The sequence below is a fragment of the Alternaria novae-zelandiae genome (assembly GCF_023758075.1).
Source record: "Alternaria novae-zelandiae strain BMP 2774 chromosome Unknown scaffold_6, whole genome shotgun sequence".
NCBI lineage: Eukaryota > Fungi > Ascomycota > Dothideomycetes > Pleosporales > Pleosporaceae > Alternaria > Alternaria novae-zelandiae.
The window spans coordinates 88,149-110,140 of NW_026056966.1; the positions used below are offsets into that span (position 1 = coordinate 88,149).

Here is a 21,992-nt window from a genome sequence, read left to right on the forward strand (position 1 = left end):
AAATATGGCGAGGCACTCACGACTATCGCATCACTTGTGATACCAGAACAGTACAACCCTCGTATGCATGGGAGAGATCAAGAGACCAAAAGACGACGGACTCAATTGTTGTCTTTGATGATGGCGAATGCACAAGATCATAGAGCGTGAAGTCCATGAAGCCTCAGTAAATTTGCGACAAGTGATGTCGAAGAACGTTGATTGTGAATGTTTCTTAACGATCATAACTTCGATGCTGCCCCCTCTTCGTATTCACTCAACTCTTTCTTATCGCAATCTCTTGGACTTTCACCAAACTCCTTACCCTTGCGACATGACAGTTCTTCGGCGCTCTTCCACTTCCAGGCAGTATCTTTCTCCTCACCGTTGCCCTTGCCGCTTAGTACGTTGCACATGTATGCGCCGGCGACGGGGAGGAATCTGAGGGGATGATTAGCATTGCGTCCGTGAAATGAAGGGTAAAGTAACCTACTTGTACGAATGAAAGCTACCACCAACGGCGAGGTACAAGTTGGCGAGCCTTTCATGAGGGTGTCGACACATCAGCCAGTCTTCGGTTGGTGTAACAGCGTCGTAGCAAATTCGCCATCGGTCTGGTTTTTTGCTGCGAGTCCATTCCGGCATGGCGTTGTGCATGATCTGCGCGCTTTCACGCTTCAGTCTCTCAGGGACGTCGTTCTGGTTCCTTCGAGATGGCATAGTAATTTTATGGCCAGAAGGGGTGGTAACCGTGTTGATGATTTCAGTTTTGATGTCATTAATCTTAAGCGTTCGGTTTGGCTGCGAAGGCGGGATAATGTCGACCTCTCCACCAATGACAATCACAGGTACTGATTCGTCGATCATGCTCTGTGTGTCTTGTTCGTTCAGTGTATAGTATGCAGAGACGCGTCCTACAGCGGTGATTTGGCGCTCGATACGGTCTTGCTCCTGGATCTTCAGAGCATCTTCGATCGGCGACATCAGAGAGCTGGTCCATGCTCCTGCTGCCAACACGATCTTGTCGGCTTTCAAAACTTGACCATCTCTCAGCTTTACACCAGCTAGACTACGTTGGTCGGCGCTCAACAATAACTCTTGCACATCTCCAGTCACCCTCTTGACCCCAAGCTCTAGTGCAACCTTCGTGAAGCTTTGCGTTGCTTTTTCCGCGTCGCACCAGCCCGCTTCGCGATTGAAATAACCCTTTCCATATTCTTCACTCTTGATGCCTTTCGTTACAGCGTACTTGTCCAGCTCTTGTGGTTCTAGATCGCGCGTGTAGTCACCTCCTCTCTCAACAAACGTCTTCCTTATCGCATCGCCAAAAGTACCATTCTTTTTGTCTAGCACGACCCAACCGGTCTTGTGGAAATGACCTTGTACTGCTATGCTCCAGAACCAAAAATGAATAGCTTCATTGGCGAGATTGCAGTAAAGATGTGACTCGTAGTCGGTGCGGATAATGCGATTAGTGTCGATGGCTGCCGCTTGCTTTTGTTTTAGGGATGTATTGCTATCCCAACGGTCGACGATGGTAATCCGAGATGGATCTTTGTATTGTTTGCCCAAATGGTAGGCAGTAGACGCGCCAAAGGTACCAGCGCCTATGATAAGTACTGTAGGCTCGCTGCTTGCCATATTGAACGAATAGTGATCAAAAGTCGTAAAGCTCTCAATGATGTCCAGGATAATGGTGAGGCTTCCTGGATGGTAGATGAGACTGCTTGCGCTAGTGCTGCGGGGTCTTTTGCGGATCCGATGCCCCAGCTTGCCCGAAAACGTGCATTGGCTCGCGCGATCGGGAAGGAACTCACGATGCCCAGGTACAACGCGTTCCGAACATGACGTATCAACACAAAAGCGGGCGCGTGCGAATGAGCCCTATTCTGTCCAAAGTTGCGCTGCTTTGACAAGTGACATTCTGGAGCCCCGGTTAGGCTTTGGTAATGATCGCAGTCGATGCGGGATGCGCGAAGCTTGCTTGGAGACCGGCGTTCGCGTCGCAGCGTCGCGAGTATTCAGTGTCGCGGCAGGTACAAGGGCGACCGTCGCGAACAAGGTTTACGCGTTGTACTTGAATGTCGCATCAATTGCATCGCCTCGAGAATGCATTTTAGTGGTTGAGACCAGCTTAAAGAGTACGTCGCGATGGCGTAGAGGCATGGTGGCACATCGGTCGTGGAAAGTCGCTAACTAAAGCTCGAGTCTCATCGCTCCTTCCGAATAACCCAGCTCACTTCCAACACTCAACCCCATCCATCACGCGCGTGCTTGTCAGTAGTAGCGGCGCACATCGCGCATACCAATGGCAGCAGTTCGACACGAACGGATTTGTTCTCTACATGTTCGACCCATTTGCTGCGGCAGTTTTATTTGATCGTGCTCCACGCTCTCCAACCAGTCTCTTACATGTATGGGCACCATGCACTCATCAATAGGTATTCATGACTCCCGAAAAGTCACTTCCGGTAATACGCATGCGCTGCGATAACACGATAAGAGAGGAAGAGCTCGTGATAGCAAGAGACATGGAGTAAGCCAGGGGCTGACCGCAGAGCTGGACTAGCCGGTTGCATCATCGGCAACGTGTCGAAGATGTCAACTGTTTAGCCTGGAGGCCTTACTCGGTTTCAGTTCTGGATATTCACTACCGACGAAGGATTCACGGTCCTACACCTGTTCTTCCAATGTAGAGGCTGCTGGCGAGATGCAGTTCCAGGAATGGTTAGCGCTGGCTGTCTCGGCTAACCTTCCGTGTCAGACTCGAAGTATCTTTGGATTCAAGTACGAACATAACGCAGAGCTATTGCGCAGCAGAAGACAAGACCCAAATTCAATATCACTTCTGGAACTGAACACAGAAAGTATCTGAGGAGCTTCAGTGAGACCAAGTTTTCACGCATCAATCTCAGATTCGCCACTGCACGATAGCACTTTAGTGGCTCCTTCGGCAAGCCCCACCATCGAGCGTAGATTGCAGATTCAGCAACTCTCAACCAACACCACGATGTCTCCCAAGATCCATATCGTGCGCCATGCGCAAGGAGAACACAACGCGACCGTATGTCCCATATCATAAAGAAGAACCTCGGATCCAGTAAGACTAACTGGCCGCAGCGCAATTACAGCATTCGCGACGCTGTGCTGACAGAAAAAGGCAAAGAACAATGTCGCGCGCTTAGCTCGGCATTCCAACATCATGAGGAAATAGACATAGTATTTGCGTCGCCGCTACGACGAACGATCCAGACCGCCTCGCTGAGTTTTGGCCCTGTGCTCGCACGGAAAGAGGTGCCGTTCGTGCTGTTGCCAGCCTTGCAAGAGGTCAGCAATATTGGCTGTGATGTCGGAATTGCAGATACTGCAGATGAAGTGCACGCATTTCTACCGAAGCTGTTTGCAGAAGGTGAACTTGACTTTGACATCAGCAAAGTTGATGCATCAGCGGTGACAGCGGGCTGGAACTCCAAGGTTAGTCGATCTCCCGGTTTGACATCAGCATGCATGCTTACTAACGCCTCGCAGGAAGACTATTGGGCGTACGAGAAGCGCGCCATCTCGAAGCGCGCTTCTGATCTCAGGAACTGGCTGTACCAAAGGCCCGAAGCGCAGGTAAAGCTGCCGTTAGTTTGCTCTTAACAGCGGTTTGCTAACAGAACAGGTCCTGGTAGTCACCCATGGCGCATTCGCACACTTCCTCACCGAGGACTGGGAAGTCGAAGATCCCATGGTGGGCACAGCGTGGAAGAATTGTCGGTACATCTCTATATTTAGTCTGCAGCATGGGCTAACTCTACTATAGGTGAACATCGCGTGTTTACCTTCACACCTGAGTCGACAGCGGAAGACGCCCACGTGGGTGAGACCTGGGAGAGCAGGCGAAGCAGAGGTGCCCAAGAAGTCGAAAAGGATCCGCATGTAGTGGATGAGTTTCTCAAGACGGCGGCGTAGCTGAGTAGTAGTGTACAAAGGCCGCGGCCTCAGGTAGCTTCCGACAACGGCTGTGGCATGCCGTTCCGTCCGTTGTCCAAGAGCCGGAGGGTCCACGAATAGCCAATACCCGATGTGTTTCTGTAGTAACTTGCCCGAGTACATTTGCGTCCTTTGATCGACAGATTCTCCCTTCGCTCCTAATCTGGAGTACCACGGCTGTTCGGCAAGCGCGCCATGATGGCGCAACATCCCACGGTGCCCGGTGCCCCCTGAGGCTTTTGGGATCCTGGGGTAGACGGTAGCCATGTCCAAGCAATCACATTCATCCCCCATATCATTGGGCGGCGCAAAGTTCGGCAATGCACTCCACAAAACCCTGGATCAAAGATAAGCCACGGTCACGCCGCGCCTGCTATGACCCTTCGAGCAGCCAAGCTGCAGTGCGGCCAGACCAAATCACCGAGGGTCGCGTCGTGCATTACCGCGCTGGGTGTAGTTGACGGGACGCATCGGAGCAGCCTTAGTCAGAGTTTTGCGCCCCGGTACCTGTTCGGTTAATCTATCAAGCCCCGCCGAGGCCCGGGATGGCGCGGCCCTAAAGGCTTGTCGCCGCCCCCATGCAGCCAAACCAGCCCTACGCGACGCCTCTGTCGTCGTCACCACCCAGTGCAGACGCTTATCCCCAGCTTACAGGTTGTCGCGTGAGCACAGCGCTCTCTTATCTCCAGAACCGCATGCATGGTTCGCTCTGATGTCACCTAGCACGGATCCAGGCGATGTCACATCAAGCACGTCCCCAAACTCACCACTCAAACACGTAAAAAAGAGAAAATTTTACGTCAACTGCGACGCACCATGTGGACCGCGTCATTAACGACGCCACTAAAGGGCAACGCTTCTGGCTGCACGCACCAAGCTCTGGTACGATGCGAGCAATAGACCGAAGTTCGCTAAGGCCCTCGATAGCCAGCTTTCGGTCAACATCGGTCGCCCAGCATGCTGGGAGCGCGCGGGGGAAGGCCGCTTGGAACATTCTATTACACATGCAGAACATGCGGAGAGATAAGACGTGTTGATATAAGAAACAAGATCAGCCGCTGGCCTTGAAAACGGTTATTCCTGCGTGCCGCTGCTAACTCACACTACCTTCTCACCGGTCCCACGATACGTCACAGACAGTCGATATCACGCGCCGCCGTCTTCCCGATTCTGACGACTGGACCTGTGACCTACACTTCTACTGCTACTTTTGGGGTACCGGGCAAACTAGCTCGTCAGCAGGCGCCAAACACCAAAAAGTCGCGAGTGCCCTCCAGCTTCCGACTTGACCACGACTCCACCCCACCGTTATTTTTGAAAAATTCATATTTGCATTTTCCAAGATGCAGGAAGTACCGCACGCCCACGGGCTCACGACGGGCAACCCTGAGCCACAATACGCCTCCAACGGCGTCAACACTGGCGTTCCCGCGCGGCACTACGCTGCTGCACCGCCGACCTACCGTCTGGACGACCTTTCGTCTGAGGGCAAGAAGAGCGACCCCGAGCTCATGATGCCCGTCGACAAGACTGCCACCGTCCAGGAGGGATCGGAGAAGTTCCACCGTCTCGGATGGAAGCAACTCACAGTCTGCCTGATTGTCGAAGCTATTGCGCTTGGTTCTCTCAGTATTCCTAGCGCGTTCGCTACTCTCGGAATGGTCCCCGGTGTCATCATGTGCGTCGGTCTTGGACTCGTCGCAATCTACACATCCTACGTTGTCGGTCAGGTCAAGATGCGCTACCCGCATGTCAACCACTACTCGGATGCCGTCGAAATCATCTGGGGCAAATTCGGAAAGGAACTCACTGGTGTCATGTTTGCGCTCTTCCTCATCTTGCTGGTCGGATCGCACGCGCTTACCGGAACAATCGCCTTTATCAACATCATCGGAAACTACACCACATGCGCGCTCGTATGGGGTGTAGTATCCATGATCATCTTGCTGGTTCTTGCTCTGCCACCCACATTCCACGACTTCGCTTTCCTGGGCTACATCGACTTTATTAGTATCATCGCCGCCATCTTGCTCACCATCATCGCAACTGGTATCCAAGCGCACGATGCTCCTGGTGGATTGAGCGCAGTCAACTGGTCCGCGTGGCCTCAACCCGGAACTTCGTTCTACGAAGCTTTCCTGGCGACCACCAACATCATCTTCGCCTACTCATTCGCCGTCTGCCAATTCTCCTTCATGTCAGAGATGCACACTCCCAAAGACTACGTCAAGTCCATCTGGGCCCTCGGCCTGATTGAGATCTTCATCTACACCATGACTGGTGCTCTCATCTACGCTTTCGTCGGCCAGGAGGTCAAGTCGCCTGCTCTTCTCTCCGCCGGTAACACCGTCTCCCGCATCGCCTTCGGTATCGCGCTCCCCGTCATCTTCATCTCCGGATCCATCAACGGCACCGTCGTCTGCCGCTACATCATGGACCGCATCTTCCCCACCTCGCCCATCCGCTTCGTCAAGGACGTCAAGGGCTGGGGTGTCTGGGTCGGTCTCATCACCGTTGTCACCGTCATCGGCTGGATCATCGCCGAGGCCATTCCCTTCTTCAACGCCCTCCTCGGTCTCATCTCCTCCCTCTTCATCTCCGGATTCACATTCTACTGGCCCGCACTCTTCTGGTTCCAGCTCGTCAAGGAGGGCAAGTGGAATGCAAACGCCAAGAACATCTCCTTGAGCATCCTCAACTCCATTGTCTTCGTCATTGGACTGGTTGTTCTTGGTGCCGGTACTTACGCGTCCGTCGAGGATATCATCACACAGTACAACTCCGGTGCTGTACGAAGTCCCTTCACATGCTCTGCTCAGTCTTACGCATAGTTGGGTGATGGGAACATGTATATATACCAAGAAGCCCTTAAATAGGCGCTTCGCTTATTACGACTTATGAGTCTAGCATCAGCATAGCGATGTCAAATCAAATTTCACATATTCAATCATCTTTTCTCCCGTCCACAGTGCTTGCATCTCATCGATGCTATCCGGAAATGGATCTGCTCCTCCTGCGCCGCGCCACCACACACATGGAAGACACTGAACATTCACCTCCCAGACGTCTACATTGCCTTCAAGTTATGATCGATATTTGGATTTTAAACTGTTGTATACAGCAAGGCACCTCAAGACTTTCCCTCTCCCGCCCGAGGCGGCGCCGATATTTCGTTTACCCTGGCTAATTATGCGCGGAGTAGATCAGTGGGAAAGACACTATCTACAGAAGACATCACAAGTAGGGAATCACCGAGAAGAATGATGCGCGCGCTTTTCCTTTCACTCCACTATACAAACAGCGCTCTTTTGTGTTCACTCCAGGGCTTTCACGGTAGTGTTTGCGCACTAGTACGAATAGAGACTAGTGCCGCGGATGACGCAGCCCAGACGTGCTGCTGCGCACCTGCTCAGGTGATAAACTTTGGTACGTATACCTAGGAACCGCTCACCTCCGGAATACGCAACAGTCATTTCACTCACGGCCACGGTCGCAACCATTCATACTATGGAGGACATAAGATCTACGCTCTCTACACTTCGCCTTGCGTCCAACCTCACACACGCAACGGACGATACCATGCCGAAAAGACAACGCGATAGCGACGACGAATCTGCTCGGAATGACGGCGTTGGGCCGAAGAGGCAACACGGGAGTGAAGTCATTACACCTGAACCGCAGCCTTCCGACCTCATCGCCGCTCTTCATGAGTTTATACAAGAAGAGCGCAGGACCAACTTCTCATTCTTATCACAGCACAGCCATTGCCACAAGCATCAACATGAGCTACTTGTAGTATCTCAGGCGGATACCGAGGATATCGAAGCGGTACGTGCCATTGCTAGGCACGACACAAGTGTCCATAGTGACTGGTATACCTTCATCGAGCCGCTGAGGTCGGACGGCTTCACCCGTACCGTTGCGATCGACATCCCATCCGCGAGATATGTTGCTGAAGACATGATCATCACCGAGTTTGGCAGGGTCAGGAAAACCGAGCGAGATGCAGCTGCATGGATCCGCGACACGTACTGCACTGCCGAAGACGATATGTGGGCGATGAGGCTCCCGGAATCGCAATACGAAGAGCAGCGCTTGTGGTGGGAAGGTACAGGGCAAGCTTTCCGGCTGCTGGACTTACCTCTAGAGATGCGCGAAGCCATCTACCTACACGTCATCGGGCCAGTCGTTGTTCCGGATGTCGTTACACAGGCTGGTGGCGCGGAGAAGCTTGTGCTTGGACGCGGCCTGTCGTACGATAATCCCGAGCGCGTAGGGCGCAATCGAGATCCCAATATACGGCGCCCGAATATGGAGATCATGCGCGTCAGTCGCCAGGTCAAGGATGAAGCCACCCAAGTCGCCAACCGCGATACTGTGAAGCGGTTTACAACGATCCGTACGCGTGGGGACGGCATTGGGCCCGCAGCGTCACCTGAAAAGATCTGGCGCCAACTCAGGCGAATAGTAACGCCTGATAACTTCCTGAAGAGGCTTCAACTCGAGATGTCTGCAACTGAGTTCTTGGCCTTCGGGGGCATTTGTCCGCAACTGGGACAACCGCTTCAGAGGGGCGTTGTCCCAATTAATGTCATTTCTATGGCTGGGTTAGGAAACCTCGATATCATCGATTTTCGCTTCATTGGTCCTGAACATGAGCTTGCCAACTGCCCTTGGAAACCGCTTCATCCATGCCAAAAGAAGTGGATTGACATATTTTTCATCACCGCCTGGAATGATCTGGTCGCTCTCCGAAATTCGAAAGGAATTAAGTATTCCATGAGTGGCTGCATCAAAGATTCCACCCGGAATTACTGGACGGGGCTACTGAACGACAAGCGCAATGATCATACTCCCGGTATACGCATTCTCGAACAGGATCTTCAGATCGCCATAACGAACAGTAAGTAGTCCGATAAAGGCATGTAGAATACGTACTGACTCCCTTTTCGATACCTCGCTTACATGCGAATGCTCTAACCCATGTGTAGGCGGGCCGCGCTTATTCCGGGTCCAGCCACACGAGATGAGGTTGATCGAGGGCATACAGGCGGAGCTGGATAAGGCGTATTGGGATTTCGAGGACTGAGGCGGGTTGTATTTGACCCGGGGTTGCCGCATACCGAGGAGGGGGCGCGGCTCGTGGATGAAGAACTAGCAACAATGAGCATGCATAAGCATAGTTATCTATCCGCAATTCCGCTCATATCAATGCATGTGTTGTGTTGCGTGCATTTTCGCTGGCAACTGGTCTTCGGACAGGAGAGTGTTGAAAATGGTGATGAACCACGTCATGATCTAGCCTCTAGATGGTTAGCCGGCGGAACCGATCACGTGCCGTCCGAGAAGCCGCGGCCCCCGACGCGAACACCTCCGCATGACTTTTGACGCGTCCTCCGCTCGTCTACTTCAATGGCTGAATTTGCGACCCGATATGCACCCCAACGCCGACATCTCACAATTTCGTCGCGTTATTCGACGCGCAAAAGCAATGTATTCGCCCTGCATCATATTCGTCTTCATTGGCGAGCGCCGCACGAGGCTGCCATGCACTTATACGCTGTGCCACGAGATGGATTCACATTGTTGTTCGAAGGCATATCCACACCAGAGAGTGGCTCAGTCGTGATCGGGCCTGCGTGCAAGTCAATTGCAGGCTCGGTAATCCATGGCGATGCTGTGAGAAGTACCCAGCTCATGAGATGCGGCGCAGCAAGTGTGCAACTTACATCTTCTAGCTTGGGCGGACCTGCTCTGCCGTATTCTGGTCTAGAAGTAGGAAGTCACCGCTTTCTGCGACCTCTCAATCTTTCGGAAGATCTCTTCTAGGCTCGCCCGAACACCTTATCTTCTCAGCCTTGACGATGTGGGCGATAGCCTGGGCAATCTCTTCTATGCTTTCGCGGCTCTGTCTACGGCATCTTCTAAGCTTGCCTCGCCGTGATTCAGCTTTCGGTGGGCGACGCTGGTCTCCTTCAGAACGCTCGCATCGTCGCCCTGGCACATGCCAGTCAACGTTGGAGATGACGGAGTACTCAAAAACGCACAGCGTAAAGCTCAGGAAAAGATACAGCGCTCACTCCTTCCAACTTGTTTGCAATGATATGTTTTGTCCTGATTTCAGACGCGCCGAGGATTAACAAGCTCCACGTTGCAGCCTTGGGAAAGAGCTTAGCCTTCCTGGTTTAGTGCGGTGAGCAAACATGCTGCGGCGCAGCGTACGAAAGAGCTAGATAATGGTGTTCGGTTCGAGCGCATGCGCGACTTGTGTCCTCGTATCTTTGGCGAGACTTGCGTGTCATTCACCTTCTTCGAGCTGGGCTTGACTTGCTCACGAGACCTTTCCGCACTGCGCAGATCTCTTCGTGGTACCGCCAAAGCCATGAGGTAGAGGGGATGCTGCGTCACATGCTCGGAGACAGTGGCGACTATCGGCGCATCACAGGGCTTGGGAGGGCTGATCACATCCGTAGCTCAGACGTCCTTCTGCACACGGTGAATGTAAAACGCGGTCATCACTTCAGGTCCACAGCGCTTGCGATGTCCAAGAGGAAGCTAGAGCACGATCCCTCACCCATTCCTCAGCAGCGCTAGTATGCTCTTGCCATCCCCTCCTTCGATCACACCCTCTGATAGGGCAACCCGGATTTCAATACTCCATGTCACCCACAACGCTCACGCCTCCGATGCATGCATGCTTCTCGACCTTCCTCTGCATGTCATTCATTGGCCGTTCGGTCCGCATCCGTAGCACCTCCGTTCCCAAAACCAGGTTATTCAAGTCCGTTCTCGATCCTTGAATCGTGGTTCGTCCCGCGCGTGCAGCACGCGAGCTATATTGGTGGACCCCGACCGCTGGTGATTGGACCGGCTGATGTCGTGCATGACTATGGCTTACACTGGCTTTCAGAACTTCCTCTTCGATGGAAAGATGGTATCCGGTGGGCATAAGATTATTCGGAGGCTTGCGGACTTCAGCGAGATTTAGGGAAGCGTTGGTGAGTATGGTTGGTTGCTGGTTCATGGAAAGATCTACATGTGTCTGCGATGTCGGCTTGTGGGTCATACGCCGGAACGACTAGTAGAAGACAGGTAAACGGAAGGGCGGAGCATCTAAATGTGACAAGTTGTTGCGAAGAGGAGTGGTCGCTTGTAGGATGTGGAGGCGACATCGTAAGAGAAGGACGATCAAAGGACCTAGAAAGGTATAAAACGCACCCGCAACCGCCTCATTTCCACCCATCCCATCGATCAACAACTCACCACAGCTCTAACTTCATACATCGCCCAGCATGCTGTTCTCCACTGCTACCCTTCTTCTCCTCTTCTCAACCACGCTCGCCGCACCCACCACTCTTCTTCCCCGCGCCGCTCAGTGCGGCCAATACCAATCTCAGTCATCCGGCCCATACACACTTTACACCAACGGCTGGGGCTTCTCCTCCGGAACAGGCTCTCAATGCTCTCAAATCGATAGCTATAGCAGTACAGCTGGATTAGCCTGGTCAACAACATGGTCGTGGTCTGGCACGCCAAACCAAGTCAAGAGCTACACGAACGTCGAGACGGGCTTTACGAAGAAGCAGATCGGTAGCTATACGAGTATGCCGACGACTTGGAGGTGGAGTTATACCGGAACAGATCTGCGAGTTAATGGTATGCTCCTCGCGCCTCTTCTCATGCACTCCGTTCATTGTCGGGGTCTGTAGGCTAATGCTGATGTGCTATCCCGCAGTGGCATACGACACCTTCCTCGGCGCATCAGCCAGCGGAACCAATCTCTTCGAAGTCATGGTCTGGCTCGGTGTCTACGGCGGCGTGTCACCCTTGTCCGCGAACGGATATCCCTTCACACCCATCGCGACCGTCACGATTGGCGGTCAGATCTTCGACCTCGCATACGGTCTCAACGGTTCGGTAAAGGTATACAGTTTTGTTGCTCGTGGCGGGCGGGCGACGAACTTCAGCGCCGACTTGGTACGTTACATGAGTCTACTTTGTGGAGATGATAGAGAAGCTAATACGTCGATGCAGAACCTGTTCTTCCAGTATTTGTTGGCAAACTACGGAAGCAATGGTTTCACGAGTAGTTTGTATCTGCAGGTCGTGCAGGCGGGTACGGAGGTGTTCACTGGAAGCAATGCGAAGATGACTACGACGGCTTACTCTATCGCTATCAACTAAGCGATGAGGTATCGCATACCTCGTAGCACATTACGAGACTACCCGAAAGTACTGTCTCAGTCGTTGATGTTGAGCAGATGTAAGGTTAAGCCAACGTACAATCTGAGAAATGCTTGTAATCCAATTCGCTTACTCCAAAGAGGCTACGCCTGTCATCGTTTATCTATCCATCCAAAATGTGTCAAAGTGTTGTACAAATGGTCAAAATCGTAACCCGTGACCCAATTGCGAAGACCCATCGCTGCCAGTATAAGCGCTTCCAAAACGCCGATTCGCCATGCCCATGTGCGTGCCCTTTGCGCCTCTCGTGCCCCTCATTTTGCTTCCCAAGCCTCCAGGGCTGTGCCCCTCAGCCCCTCACGTCAATCTCCCCAGGATATGCCAGCGCGACGGCCTCGACCTCGAAACCCGCACCAATGCTCAGGAGGTCAACTCTGCACCTCTCGGTATCCCTCTGAACTCTCGACCGAGGTTCCGCAGGGTCATAGTCATCCATGCGCGATGCATCGCATGAACCGACTACCGATCTCACAGACGACGCCAGCTCATCGCCCATGACATCTTGCGCGCGATAATAACGCTGCCGCACCCAGTGGAAGTAAACGGCAAGCGCGTCGCGATGACTCGGGATGCCGATGGAAGCGAGTGAGCGCCGGAACGGGAGCTTGACGGCGTAGGGATAGGCTGGGAACGGGTGGGTCAGCTGAGAGATCGAGAAAGTTGGGAAATGCATCAGGAGTTGGTGCGGATGTGTCGGTACGCTAGACCGAAAGGAGTACGGTGGGCTGAGCCGAGGCGCAGCTCGCCGGTGGTGTCGGAGAAGGAAAGATGTCGGAGGTGTGGACGGGACGGTAAGCTGACTTACTATTGCGAGACATGGTCCACGATGGCGGGTATCTCGTATGGAGTTTGGATGCGGTTGGGCGTCAAGGTCAAGAATTTGGGCGGTACACGAGTGTAGTGAGGTGGATGGATGAACGATATCTGAAAGATAACGTGTAGAGTGTCCGAGTTAATGTAGTCTCTTCTCGGGATAGAGTACCAAGGTGAAATAGCTGTCGAGAGAGGATTCGATGTACAAGGCGACTATATAGTATTGATGTGCAAGGTGAGAACGAGGTTGGCAAGTGAGCAAGTCAGTATATCCGCAGAAATGAGCAAGACGGTATTGCGCATACGCGTCCATGGCACACTTATGACTGTCACAGCGGCCGTCTCTACGACCACGTTGAAGCCTCACGACCAAGGCATATGCCCTTTCCCGATCGAGCAGTTAAACATGGCCAAGACGTCGTCCTGGGGTAGGTTCGCCAAGCTAACCACCGGCAAAAGCGTCATAATTGCTACAAAGGGGAACTCAGCTCAGCTGCGACAGCTGTGAGCCCTGCACGGAGATTGGGTGGTTTGTCAGAAGCGAGAGGGTTGCGACTCCTGATAGGCGTGGGCGAGGGTCGGGCGTGGTGATGTTGCCGAGCCGCGTGTTGCGACCGTCTGGCAGCCCGTTTCAAAACTTCACCGGCCGGGCGCTGCAGGAGAAAAACGCACGAGATCGGGGGGCTGAATCTTGACATCGTCGGCTGCTGCGCGTCGCAACTACTCCTTTGATGTGCATAGCACGTACGTTAACGGGTCGTCGAGCAAAGAACGCGTGGGCCCTGGAGGAGAGCTCCAGCCCCGCGCTTGCCGCTGGGCCAGCGACTCGAGGCTCTCAGCGTGCGTCTGACAGCGTCACTAGTCAGGGCCGGCCAACGAAGTCTGCTTCATCCGCCCCCAATTGCTATCACAGCGTCTGACTATCTCGCTTTGCGCGACTTCAAGCCAGGAGTTGGGTACACGCAAGCGCGCCAAGCGTGGTGAGTGAATTTGACAGCACGTACACACCTCAGTAGGGACAAGCAACGCCCAGGGATGGCTGACTGACAGCAGGGGCCACTTGCTCAAGCACCCCATGCTCATACTTTCTTTTTTCTCGTACTTTGACTGTGTAACCTCATCATTTTGCAGCTTCTGGGTCTTTCTTGGTCATCGTATGCACTCTGCACGCGCAGCCGAGTCAGGATTCCAGAGACAAAAGGCACTCGTCCCGATCGGCGGATGGAATGCCAATCCGTCTCATCGAACGAGGTATACGTAGATGCTGGGCGCGAGTAGCGCAGGCTGTAAGGCTCACCGCACTAGCCACAAGCCAGACCATAAGAGGAACAGAGCTTGCTGATCGGTGTAAGATGTGCCACAGCGTTCCTGGAGTAGCAGTGGGCCCAGGCCTAACCGGGGCAGCTCTCAGAATTTCGAAAGCCCATTCGATGGCACGGGCCAAATGGTTGCGACGTGACTTCACGCTGTCGCATTCATATGCGGCCCCCAAAAGCCAACAGCTGGGTACGCGTCGTGTTACGGCATGCGAATGCCTTCAACGTTGGTAATGCTACTCGACCGAAACTCTTCCGACCTTCAGCGTGCCAGTAGCATGCGATGGTATGGCGAGGGTTTGTCATTCATGTCGACGCTTGGGCAATGCGCACGGGAGTATGCCTAATCCTTCCAATCGCTTATCAAGCGAGTTGGGATGGTAACCACATCCATGGGTATGAGCAGAGACATGTGACCGTCGATCGGCTGCGTGTGTAGTCGAGCGGGCTTGTGGGAGAATTTCTCAGCAAGATCTGACCAAGCCTTCCACTTTCCCTGCATTACAAATTGAGAAGGTGCGCCCATCCACCTGCGTCCTACGTCCTGCGTTATCGACGTGGTACAAAGCTGTAGATCGCTGTACCATATTTGAGCTACCGAATGCACAGCGGTCAGCTTTTTCGCGAACAACGCCTCAGCCGAGTCGGCTCCTTCATCACTGATCCAGGGTAAGTACAGCAAAGCGCTACAAGCGCCAGTGACGTAGAAGGTTCTTTTGTATCATTGTAAAGTCGTCGCATATACGGCAATATCAACCCAGGGTCTTCATATGTCCGGTGTCCAAATTACGATGCGGCCATGGTCCAGGCGGCAGCAGATGCGAGGGAACTCTGGTCCAAGACAAAACCAAGGTATGCAGCACCCTCCATTTCTTGCACGTTCCTCGTTCTCATTCGCTCCATGTCTATTCAGCGCATGTACGATGATCAAAGCCTATCTGTCGCAGGCTTTGATGTGTAATACCATCCCACGGTCCCTGCTGACCGTTCACCCAAGACAGCTCCAGGAACACCGACAAATCCACTCAATCGCTTCATCATTCGCACGTTCCTCCTTCTCATTCGCTGAATGTCTGTCAGCCCGAACGCATGCGTTCTGCACTCCATATATGCGGCAATCCTTGTCTTCAGAAGAGGTTGCTGCATGCCCACCGGTCAGCGCGAAAGAGCACCGGACAGATTTTGAAACACAAATGAAGTGAAAAACTTTTTCATGTGGCTGCGCAAGCCACTGATGTTCTTGCGACACGAGAGAAATCCGAGTGAACGGTTGCTGCACACTGCGGTCGTCTTGTTGAGGGTTGGCGGGTGCACAGCCTCGATGCGGCTCTGCAAGCTGACTGTCGCACTCTGGCGAGCGACAGTCCGGTAATGTACACGCCGCATTCACGGACGAAGAAACGGCCATTGCACACTCTGGTCAAACAGTGCAAAATGACTAAAAGTCACTCCTGGGCAAAGGGCGCTTTCGCGATCGGTAGTGTATTATGTCCGTCAAGCACAGTAGTCTAACCCCCAGTGGAGAGGCCTTGGTGCGACAGCCGTTCTAGCCATCATGTACCATCCTATCAATCTATAAACGCGTCGAAGGTGACCGGTTTTACACCCAGCACTCAAGCATCCACATTCCAAGGGTAATTCTGCTTAACCCAGATGATATCCATCTCGCTCGGCTTCGTAGCGCGTTCCAGCAGCCCAAGTCCCTCGCCATGGTCATTCGAGTCGAGGTAGGCCTGAATGGGACAGTCCACACCGTTGTCATTGCAATCTGCCTTTGCATAGCCGTTGCGGCTAGGATAGTGCATGACGCTCGCGAGGTCGTAGCCGGAGGCCGCTTGGATGGGCCAGCCGGGTTCGACAAAGTTCTTGATGAAGGCGACGCAGGTACATTGGTACTTCAGAGCGCGGTACATGGATAGGCAGAGTCCGTCTTCGGTGATGCGGTCACCTTCCGCTTGACGGGCGCGATGCCAGCACTGTGTTGGTGATGTTAATATGCAGTATGTGTCAGTGATAGCGGTAGCCACTTACGTCTTCCCAGTCGGCAAGTTGCTTGTATTGTACTTTGATGTATTTTTCGCGGTCGTTGCGGTTGTGTTCATGCGCCATGCCTTGTGATTGTTAGTATCAACGTCTGCGGTCGCTGGTGATATCTTACCCAGTACGTGACCAAGCTCGTGTAGAACACCACCGAGCGTAAAGCCATCGGCGAGGCGAACCAGATTCTGCCAGGGCTTTCCGTTTTGCGTCAGGCCCACAGCGGCGCCCCAGCCAGCGCCGTCGGTGAATTCGATGGCCACAGTGTCATGAGGTATACCTGCGTTCCAGCCATCTCGGTATTTCTTGACGGGTGCACAGTACATGGGCTTTCCATCGCTGGTCAAGCGCTCTTTGAAGCTGATAGCGTGGCCGGATTCTTTACCCGCGGCGCCGCCAAGATACCTAGAGCGGTCAGTTCGACACTCGTCACATATCGTTATAGATGCGCCTTTGCTTACTCAACCCACTTCGCCATACCACTCTCCGTGATGTGACGGATATTGTGGCGATCCCACTCCTGTGTGAAGCAGTATGGGATAACGACGTTGTTTGTTGAGTCGCGTGGCCAACGAATTGGTCCAGGACTCGAGCCCCAGGCGTCAGTAGCACCTTGACCGTTCTGACCAGACATCGTCTCAAGTTCCTCGAAGTACTCCGCCCAATCAGTTACTTTCGTACCATTTTTGAACACGGGCGACGGAGTGCCGCAGAAGGGACCATAGTTGGGGACTGGTTCGTTGATAGCGACTGCGACCGCAAGGGCGGCAAGCTGTAGAAGGAAGAACGGAAACATTTTCGCGGATAGCCAACTCGTTTTGGGCAGAGGTGGAAGCGCTTATAACGCGGTCAAGAGAAGAGCAAGTCGCAGCCTGGAGGCCAAGAAAACTCCACCGCGCGTAATTGTAGTACGTGCAGGTGAGCAAACACTCGACTGCGAGCTAGTAGTCGTCGAATGAAGAGTAGAATTGTACGATGACGTATCTACACCCGAGGAATGCGAGTACATTCCTTAGAATGGCGACGTGAAGCGTGACTGTACCAAGTCTTCTCCGTTGTACTTTTCGTGCTCTGGGGGTAGAGAATAGACAAACAGGGGCCAGGTTTGGAACTACTACTATTTTCCAAATGTGACACACAGGCTGCCCATATCGCAATAATCCAACTCTTTCTGCTTCATGCCGACCACATTTCGACCATAACGGAATGCGGCGCACTGAAAGATACGAAATAGTTCAAATGGAGGTAGTTGGTGGCCAACCTCGGAATGTGTTCACCACCATTGGTAGCGCGTCTGTACTCGAGGTGAAGCAGGTTTGAGATTCAGTGTGCGACAACAACGTTACCAGAGATGAGGCGACGTAATCGTTGCCTCCGATTTGAAATGACAAACCGTACGATTAAGGTGCACATTGATGAGTATAGTTTATTCGGCTGCAGCTTGCGATTCACTCAGTTTGGCAAGTCGAAGCTCAATGGGACGGATTGAGGAACAAATTGTTGTACCGAGCGTGGATGGTCTTTCGCCCTCCTCGCGCGAGCTTCGAGGTTGTGACACGAGATACATCGAGACATGATCGGATCGCATTCCCCGAGGAGTGTCGGTAAAGCATTAGATGCCGTGAAGGAGTGAAGGAAAGAGCTGGCGTGTCTGTGTTGCTCTCAGAGTTGAAGCTAGCCAGCTGGGCAGCCTTGGAAGCGACACGTGAGCGGACTCCCTCGTCTCTGTCAGTTCCGAGCCCGCGTTCCGAGGTCACTCCGTAACACGCCATCATTCACGAAACATCCAACACAAAATAGATTACTACACTGCCTATTGCAAACTTAACGCAGCCGCTTTTGGAGACTGTACCGTACTGCCGTGGGATGGGTCCCACTAGCATCAACCCTTCAATACAACTGGACCCGTTTCCTTCCGACACTATCACATGAAAAGAGCATTCCTAGGTACCTACGTATCTGCGTACATGGGGAGTGCAGATGTCAGGTAAGCTGAACGTACAACGTCGTTCCAAATATCCGAGAGAATGTTCATCTCAGCTTTAGCAGCTGCAAACATTGCGTCTGCTACTCCCATGACAGCATCTCCTACATTCGCATAATGGAGCGATTGCGTGTGCTGAGGTCGCGGAATCGGTGTTAGGCATGCATGGCTTTGAGTTTTGACCTTTTGCGTGCTATAGATAGCCTGTATGGGGTTGTTTCTGTCGACGAGTTCTAAGTAAAGAAGTATATCGTGCGACCTATATCCCAATGGCGGTTCATATGCTGCGCAGCGGAGTCATGTCCGTACGGGTCGACCAAAGTCATGACGCGGCTTCAACGCGCTCGTCGCCCCTGCCGTGTGCCTGAAAAACCCTCATACACATACCCACAGTTTTGAAGGAAAACACTTCTTCCAGACTGTACCAATTCGAGCACACTCTCGGACGCCACGAAAGATTAGGAGAGGGAAGCGACAGGACATCGTGGCGACCAGGAGACAGTGGGGCATTGGTGATAGTGGCTGCGTCTCCAATACCACAACGGCCCCTCACGACCCTGCAGGACCCGACTCTTCATTCCATGCCCCACCGTCTAACGCGGAAGGTGGCCAGTTCCTGTCAAATGGCCGCTTCAGCCGAGCTAGATGCGATGATCTGATAAGATTAGATGTCATCGTGACCAGCAAGACCGGCTAGCGCCGCTTCCTAGCTGTCATGAGGGGCAGTTCGCGGGCAATTGGGGATGAGCTCTTTCCCAATAACATCTACCTCATGATCCTGCAACAGCACTACGAAAGCCACATGGCTCCATTAAAACAGCCACAAGCAAAGATTTGGGCGCGAAGAAGTTTCTTACCATGCTCGTGAACAGTCGGGCCTCTTCACAATGGAGTTCCCACGCTGACTGCTAGTGCCGCCAGCTAGAAGACGCCAGGAACGGCGCGAAACTGGATCATGCAACCACGACGCGCTTGCTCAACGAGGATGCTCTTCCTCGTACGGTTCCATCCACAAGGCGAGACCCTCAGGTTGGTCCCGCACGGAATTGAAGCTTCGGCGCACACTGCTCGTTTCGATGAGCCGGGAGCTCCATCCGCCACTGACAACCCGTGCCAAGACCTTGGCAATGCAGAGTTGGGGCACAGCCAAGACGAGCCAGCAATCAGCTCACAGCGAGATTGGATCTTATCTGATCATCTAGCACTTATCTGATCATTTAGCCGCGCCTAATGCTCTCTGGGCATACGAGATACCTGGACGGTGGGAGATGATCCCAAGCCACCGGGTGGGATACACATGGCAAATTTTTTAGACGCTGTAACTGCGCTGACATTCCCTGTCCGGTCTTCGGAGAGTGGGCCGAGGGTATACTTAAGTATGGCAGCGCTGCCTGTCTTACGATCGTCGCTCACCTGCATCCCAATTTCATACCCTGCCTTGCCCGGCACTTTTCCGGCATCCTTGTTTTGCCATGTCGAACCTGGCTGCGACTGACGCCGTGCGACCTGTAGAGGGCTTTGGTCGTCCCTCAAGAGATATCGACATGGAGAAGAATGGCGATCAAGCTTTCAATGCCCACGAGACTGGCAGCGATGGAGAGACCAAGTCTGTCGAATCGGAAACCTTCCAGAACGGTGTTCAACGGGTGCGCGCAATCACTGAGATCTGGAGCACGAAGACCTTGATTACGATGCTGGTCTTGTATGGTTCAATATCATTCAAACCGCGAAACGCAAAGACTGACCTGTCCGTCTAGCATTTACCTTATCGAATTCGTCGCTTTCCTGCAGAATGGCATTGACGCCGCGCTCAACCCCTTCATCACGTCGGCATTCGGTACACACGGTCTCCTGAACGTCGGAAGCGTAATGGCAACTGCGCTCGGTGGCTGCCTTCCTCTCGTCATTGCCAAGGTCATCGATATATTTGGTCGCGTGGAGGGTTTCTTCTTCATGCTGCTCGTCGTCGTCGCCGGTATGGCTATGAAAGCCGCATGCACCAACGTACAAACCTACATCGCCGGTCACGTCCTCTACTGGGCTGGTCACATTGGTGTTCTATTCGTTGCCGACATCATGGCCGCGGATTGCACCAGCCTGACGAACCGCATGATCATCTTTACCCTCAACGGAACTCCTCGTATCGCAAGCACTTTCGCCGCACCCGTGATCGCCGACATGTTCTACTACCAGAACAGCTGGCGATGGGCTTTCGGTGCATTCATTATCATCTTCGTCGGATGCTGCGCTCCCGCGTTGGTGCTCATGATGTTCATGTACCGCAAGGCTAGGAAGGCCGGTCTCGTCAAGAACGTAAAATCGGAGCGTAACTTCCTACAATCGCTGTGGTACTACGCCGTACAGTTTGACAGTAAGCTGCACACTCATCTTGAGATTATCTGTATAGCTACTAACGCATGACCTAGTCCTTGGCATCGTACTCATCATGTGCGCGTGGAGTCTCTTTGTTCTGCCTTTCAGTCTCGTCGCCTACGCGCCCCAGGGCTGGAACACCCCGTACATCATCGCCTGCATCGTCCTCGGACTCTGCCTCTTCCCCGTCTTCTACATCTGGGAAGCCAAATTTGCGCCCGTCCAATTCCTACCCTGGAAGTACCTCAAGAACGGTACCATCATCGGCTCCTGCCTGCTTTACTGCGTCATGTTCCTGTCCGTCTTCTGCTGGAATGGATACTTCTACTCCTACTTGCTTGTCGTACACAGGCAAAGCATTCCCCACGCTGGATATATCCTCAACGCTTTCTCGCTTACCTCGTCGACATTCAGTCCGCTCATCGCATGGTGGATCCACAAATCCGGTAACTTCAAGTGGACAGCCTACACCGGTGTACCCATCGTTCTCCTCGGTACTGCTCTCCTGATCCCCTTCCGAAACCCATCCACCAACCCCGGTGTTCTCGCCTTCACTCAAGTGCTCGTCGGTCTCGGTACGGCTTTCTTCGCCACCTGCGCCCAGCTCGCCGTCATGGTTCCCGTCACTCACCAAGAAATCGCCGTCGTCAACGCCGTTTGGGGTCTCTTTGGCAGCTTCGGTTCATCCATTGGATATGCCATCGCCGGTGGCATGTGGAACAACATCCTCCCTGGACAGTTGCTCATGCGTCTGCCCGAGGAGAGCAAGCCTGAATACAGGGCGATTTTCGGAAACATCACCTTGCAGCAATCGTTCCTCGATGGTACGCCAGAGCGCGATGCCGTTGTTGGTGCTTATGCCGATGTACAACGTAAGATGGTGATCACTGGTGCGTGCTTTGTGCCGTTGTGCTTGGCTAGCATCTACATCTGGAAGAACATCAACGTCAAGAAGCTTGAGGAGGAGAACGGCAAGCAGACTAAGGGTAACGTCTTCTAAACGGTACATCGTTTGTTGTTTGACATGCTCAGCGCGGTCTGCCGCAAGCAGCGTGTTCTCATTGGCAGGCTCATTGCTCTATATACCCACATTGCCATGGTGATGTAATATAATACTATCGTGTATGCGTTCTATCTTCCTCTCGCAACACTGTTCGTGTCTGCTGCTCTGCATGTGGTAAACGATGCCATTATTGTAGCTTTAGCTGCCGTGTGAGAACCAAGGAGCACGGAGCAAGGAGCAAAGGAGGAAGGCCTCCTCCTATGATAAT

At 53.2% G+C, this 21,992-nt stretch overlaps 7 protein-coding genes across 7 annotated transcripts; 5 read left to right on the forward strand and 2 right to left on the reverse strand.

Annotated features, from left to right (window-relative positions):
- Positions 1–221: 221 nt before the first annotated feature.
- J4E88_003571 (uncharacterized protein) lies at positions 222–1,620 on the reverse strand (the record flags this gene model as incomplete). The annotated part of the gene is made up of 2 exons (XM_049397221.1): positions 222–420; positions 473–1,620. The coding sequence occupies 2 exons, from the start codon at positions 1,618–1,620 to the stop codon at positions 222–224; spliced, it is 1,347 nt and encodes a 448-aa protein (XP_049256609.1).
- A 1,369-nt stretch (positions 1,621–2,989) lies between these two features.
- On the forward strand, positions 2,990–3,933 carry J4E88_003572 (uncharacterized protein; the record flags this gene model as incomplete). The annotated part of the gene is made up of 5 exons (XM_049397222.1): positions 2,990–3,043; positions 3,100–3,453; positions 3,508–3,594; positions 3,644–3,734; positions 3,785–3,933. The coding sequence occupies 5 exons, from the start codon at positions 2,990–2,992 to the stop codon at positions 3,931–3,933; spliced, it is 735 nt and encodes a 244-aa protein (XP_049256610.1).
- Positions 3,934–5,297: 1,364 nt separating this feature from the next.
- On the forward strand, positions 5,298–6,785 carry J4E88_003573 (uncharacterized protein; the record flags this gene model as incomplete). Its single annotated transcript, XM_049397223.1, has 1 exon — positions 5,298–6,785. One exon carries the CDS (start codon positions 5,298–5,300, stop codon positions 6,783–6,785), a length of 1,488 nt encoding a protein of 495 aa, XP_049256611.1.
- Positions 6,786–7,461: 676 nt separating this feature from the next.
- On the forward strand, positions 7,462–9,043 carry J4E88_003574 (uncharacterized protein; the record flags this gene model as incomplete). Its single annotated transcript, XM_049397224.1, has 2 exons — positions 7,462–8,857; positions 8,946–9,043. 2 exons carry the CDS (start codon positions 7,462–7,464, stop codon positions 9,041–9,043), a joined length of 1,494 nt encoding a protein of 497 aa, XP_049256612.1.
- Positions 9,044–11,467: 2,424 nt separating this feature from the next.
- On the forward strand, positions 11,468–12,138 carry J4E88_003575 (uncharacterized protein; the record flags this gene model as incomplete). The annotated part of the gene is made up of 4 exons (XM_049397225.1): positions 11,468–11,476; positions 11,502–11,610; positions 11,690–11,931; positions 11,989–12,138. 4 exons carry the CDS (start codon positions 11,468–11,470, stop codon positions 12,136–12,138), a joined length of 510 nt encoding a protein of 169 aa, XP_049256613.1.
- A 3,802-nt stretch (positions 12,139–15,940) lies between these two features.
- On the reverse strand, positions 15,941–17,160 carry J4E88_003576 (uncharacterized protein; the record flags this gene model as incomplete). The annotated part of the gene is made up of 4 exons (XM_049397226.1): positions 15,941–16,303; positions 16,359–16,438; positions 16,486–16,769; positions 16,826–17,160. The coding sequence occupies 4 exons, from the start codon at positions 17,158–17,160 to the stop codon at positions 15,941–15,943; spliced, it is 1,062 nt and encodes a 353-aa protein (XP_049256614.1).
- Positions 17,161–19,820: 2,660 nt separating this feature from the next.
- On the forward strand, positions 19,821–21,721 carry J4E88_003577 (uncharacterized protein; the record flags this gene model as incomplete). Its single annotated transcript, XM_049397227.1, has 3 exons — positions 19,821–20,050; positions 20,106–20,719; positions 20,775–21,721. 3 exons carry the CDS (start codon positions 19,821–19,823, stop codon positions 21,719–21,721), a joined length of 1,791 nt encoding a protein of 596 aa, XP_049256615.1.
- Between the last annotated feature and the right edge of the window lie 271 nt (positions 21,722–21,992).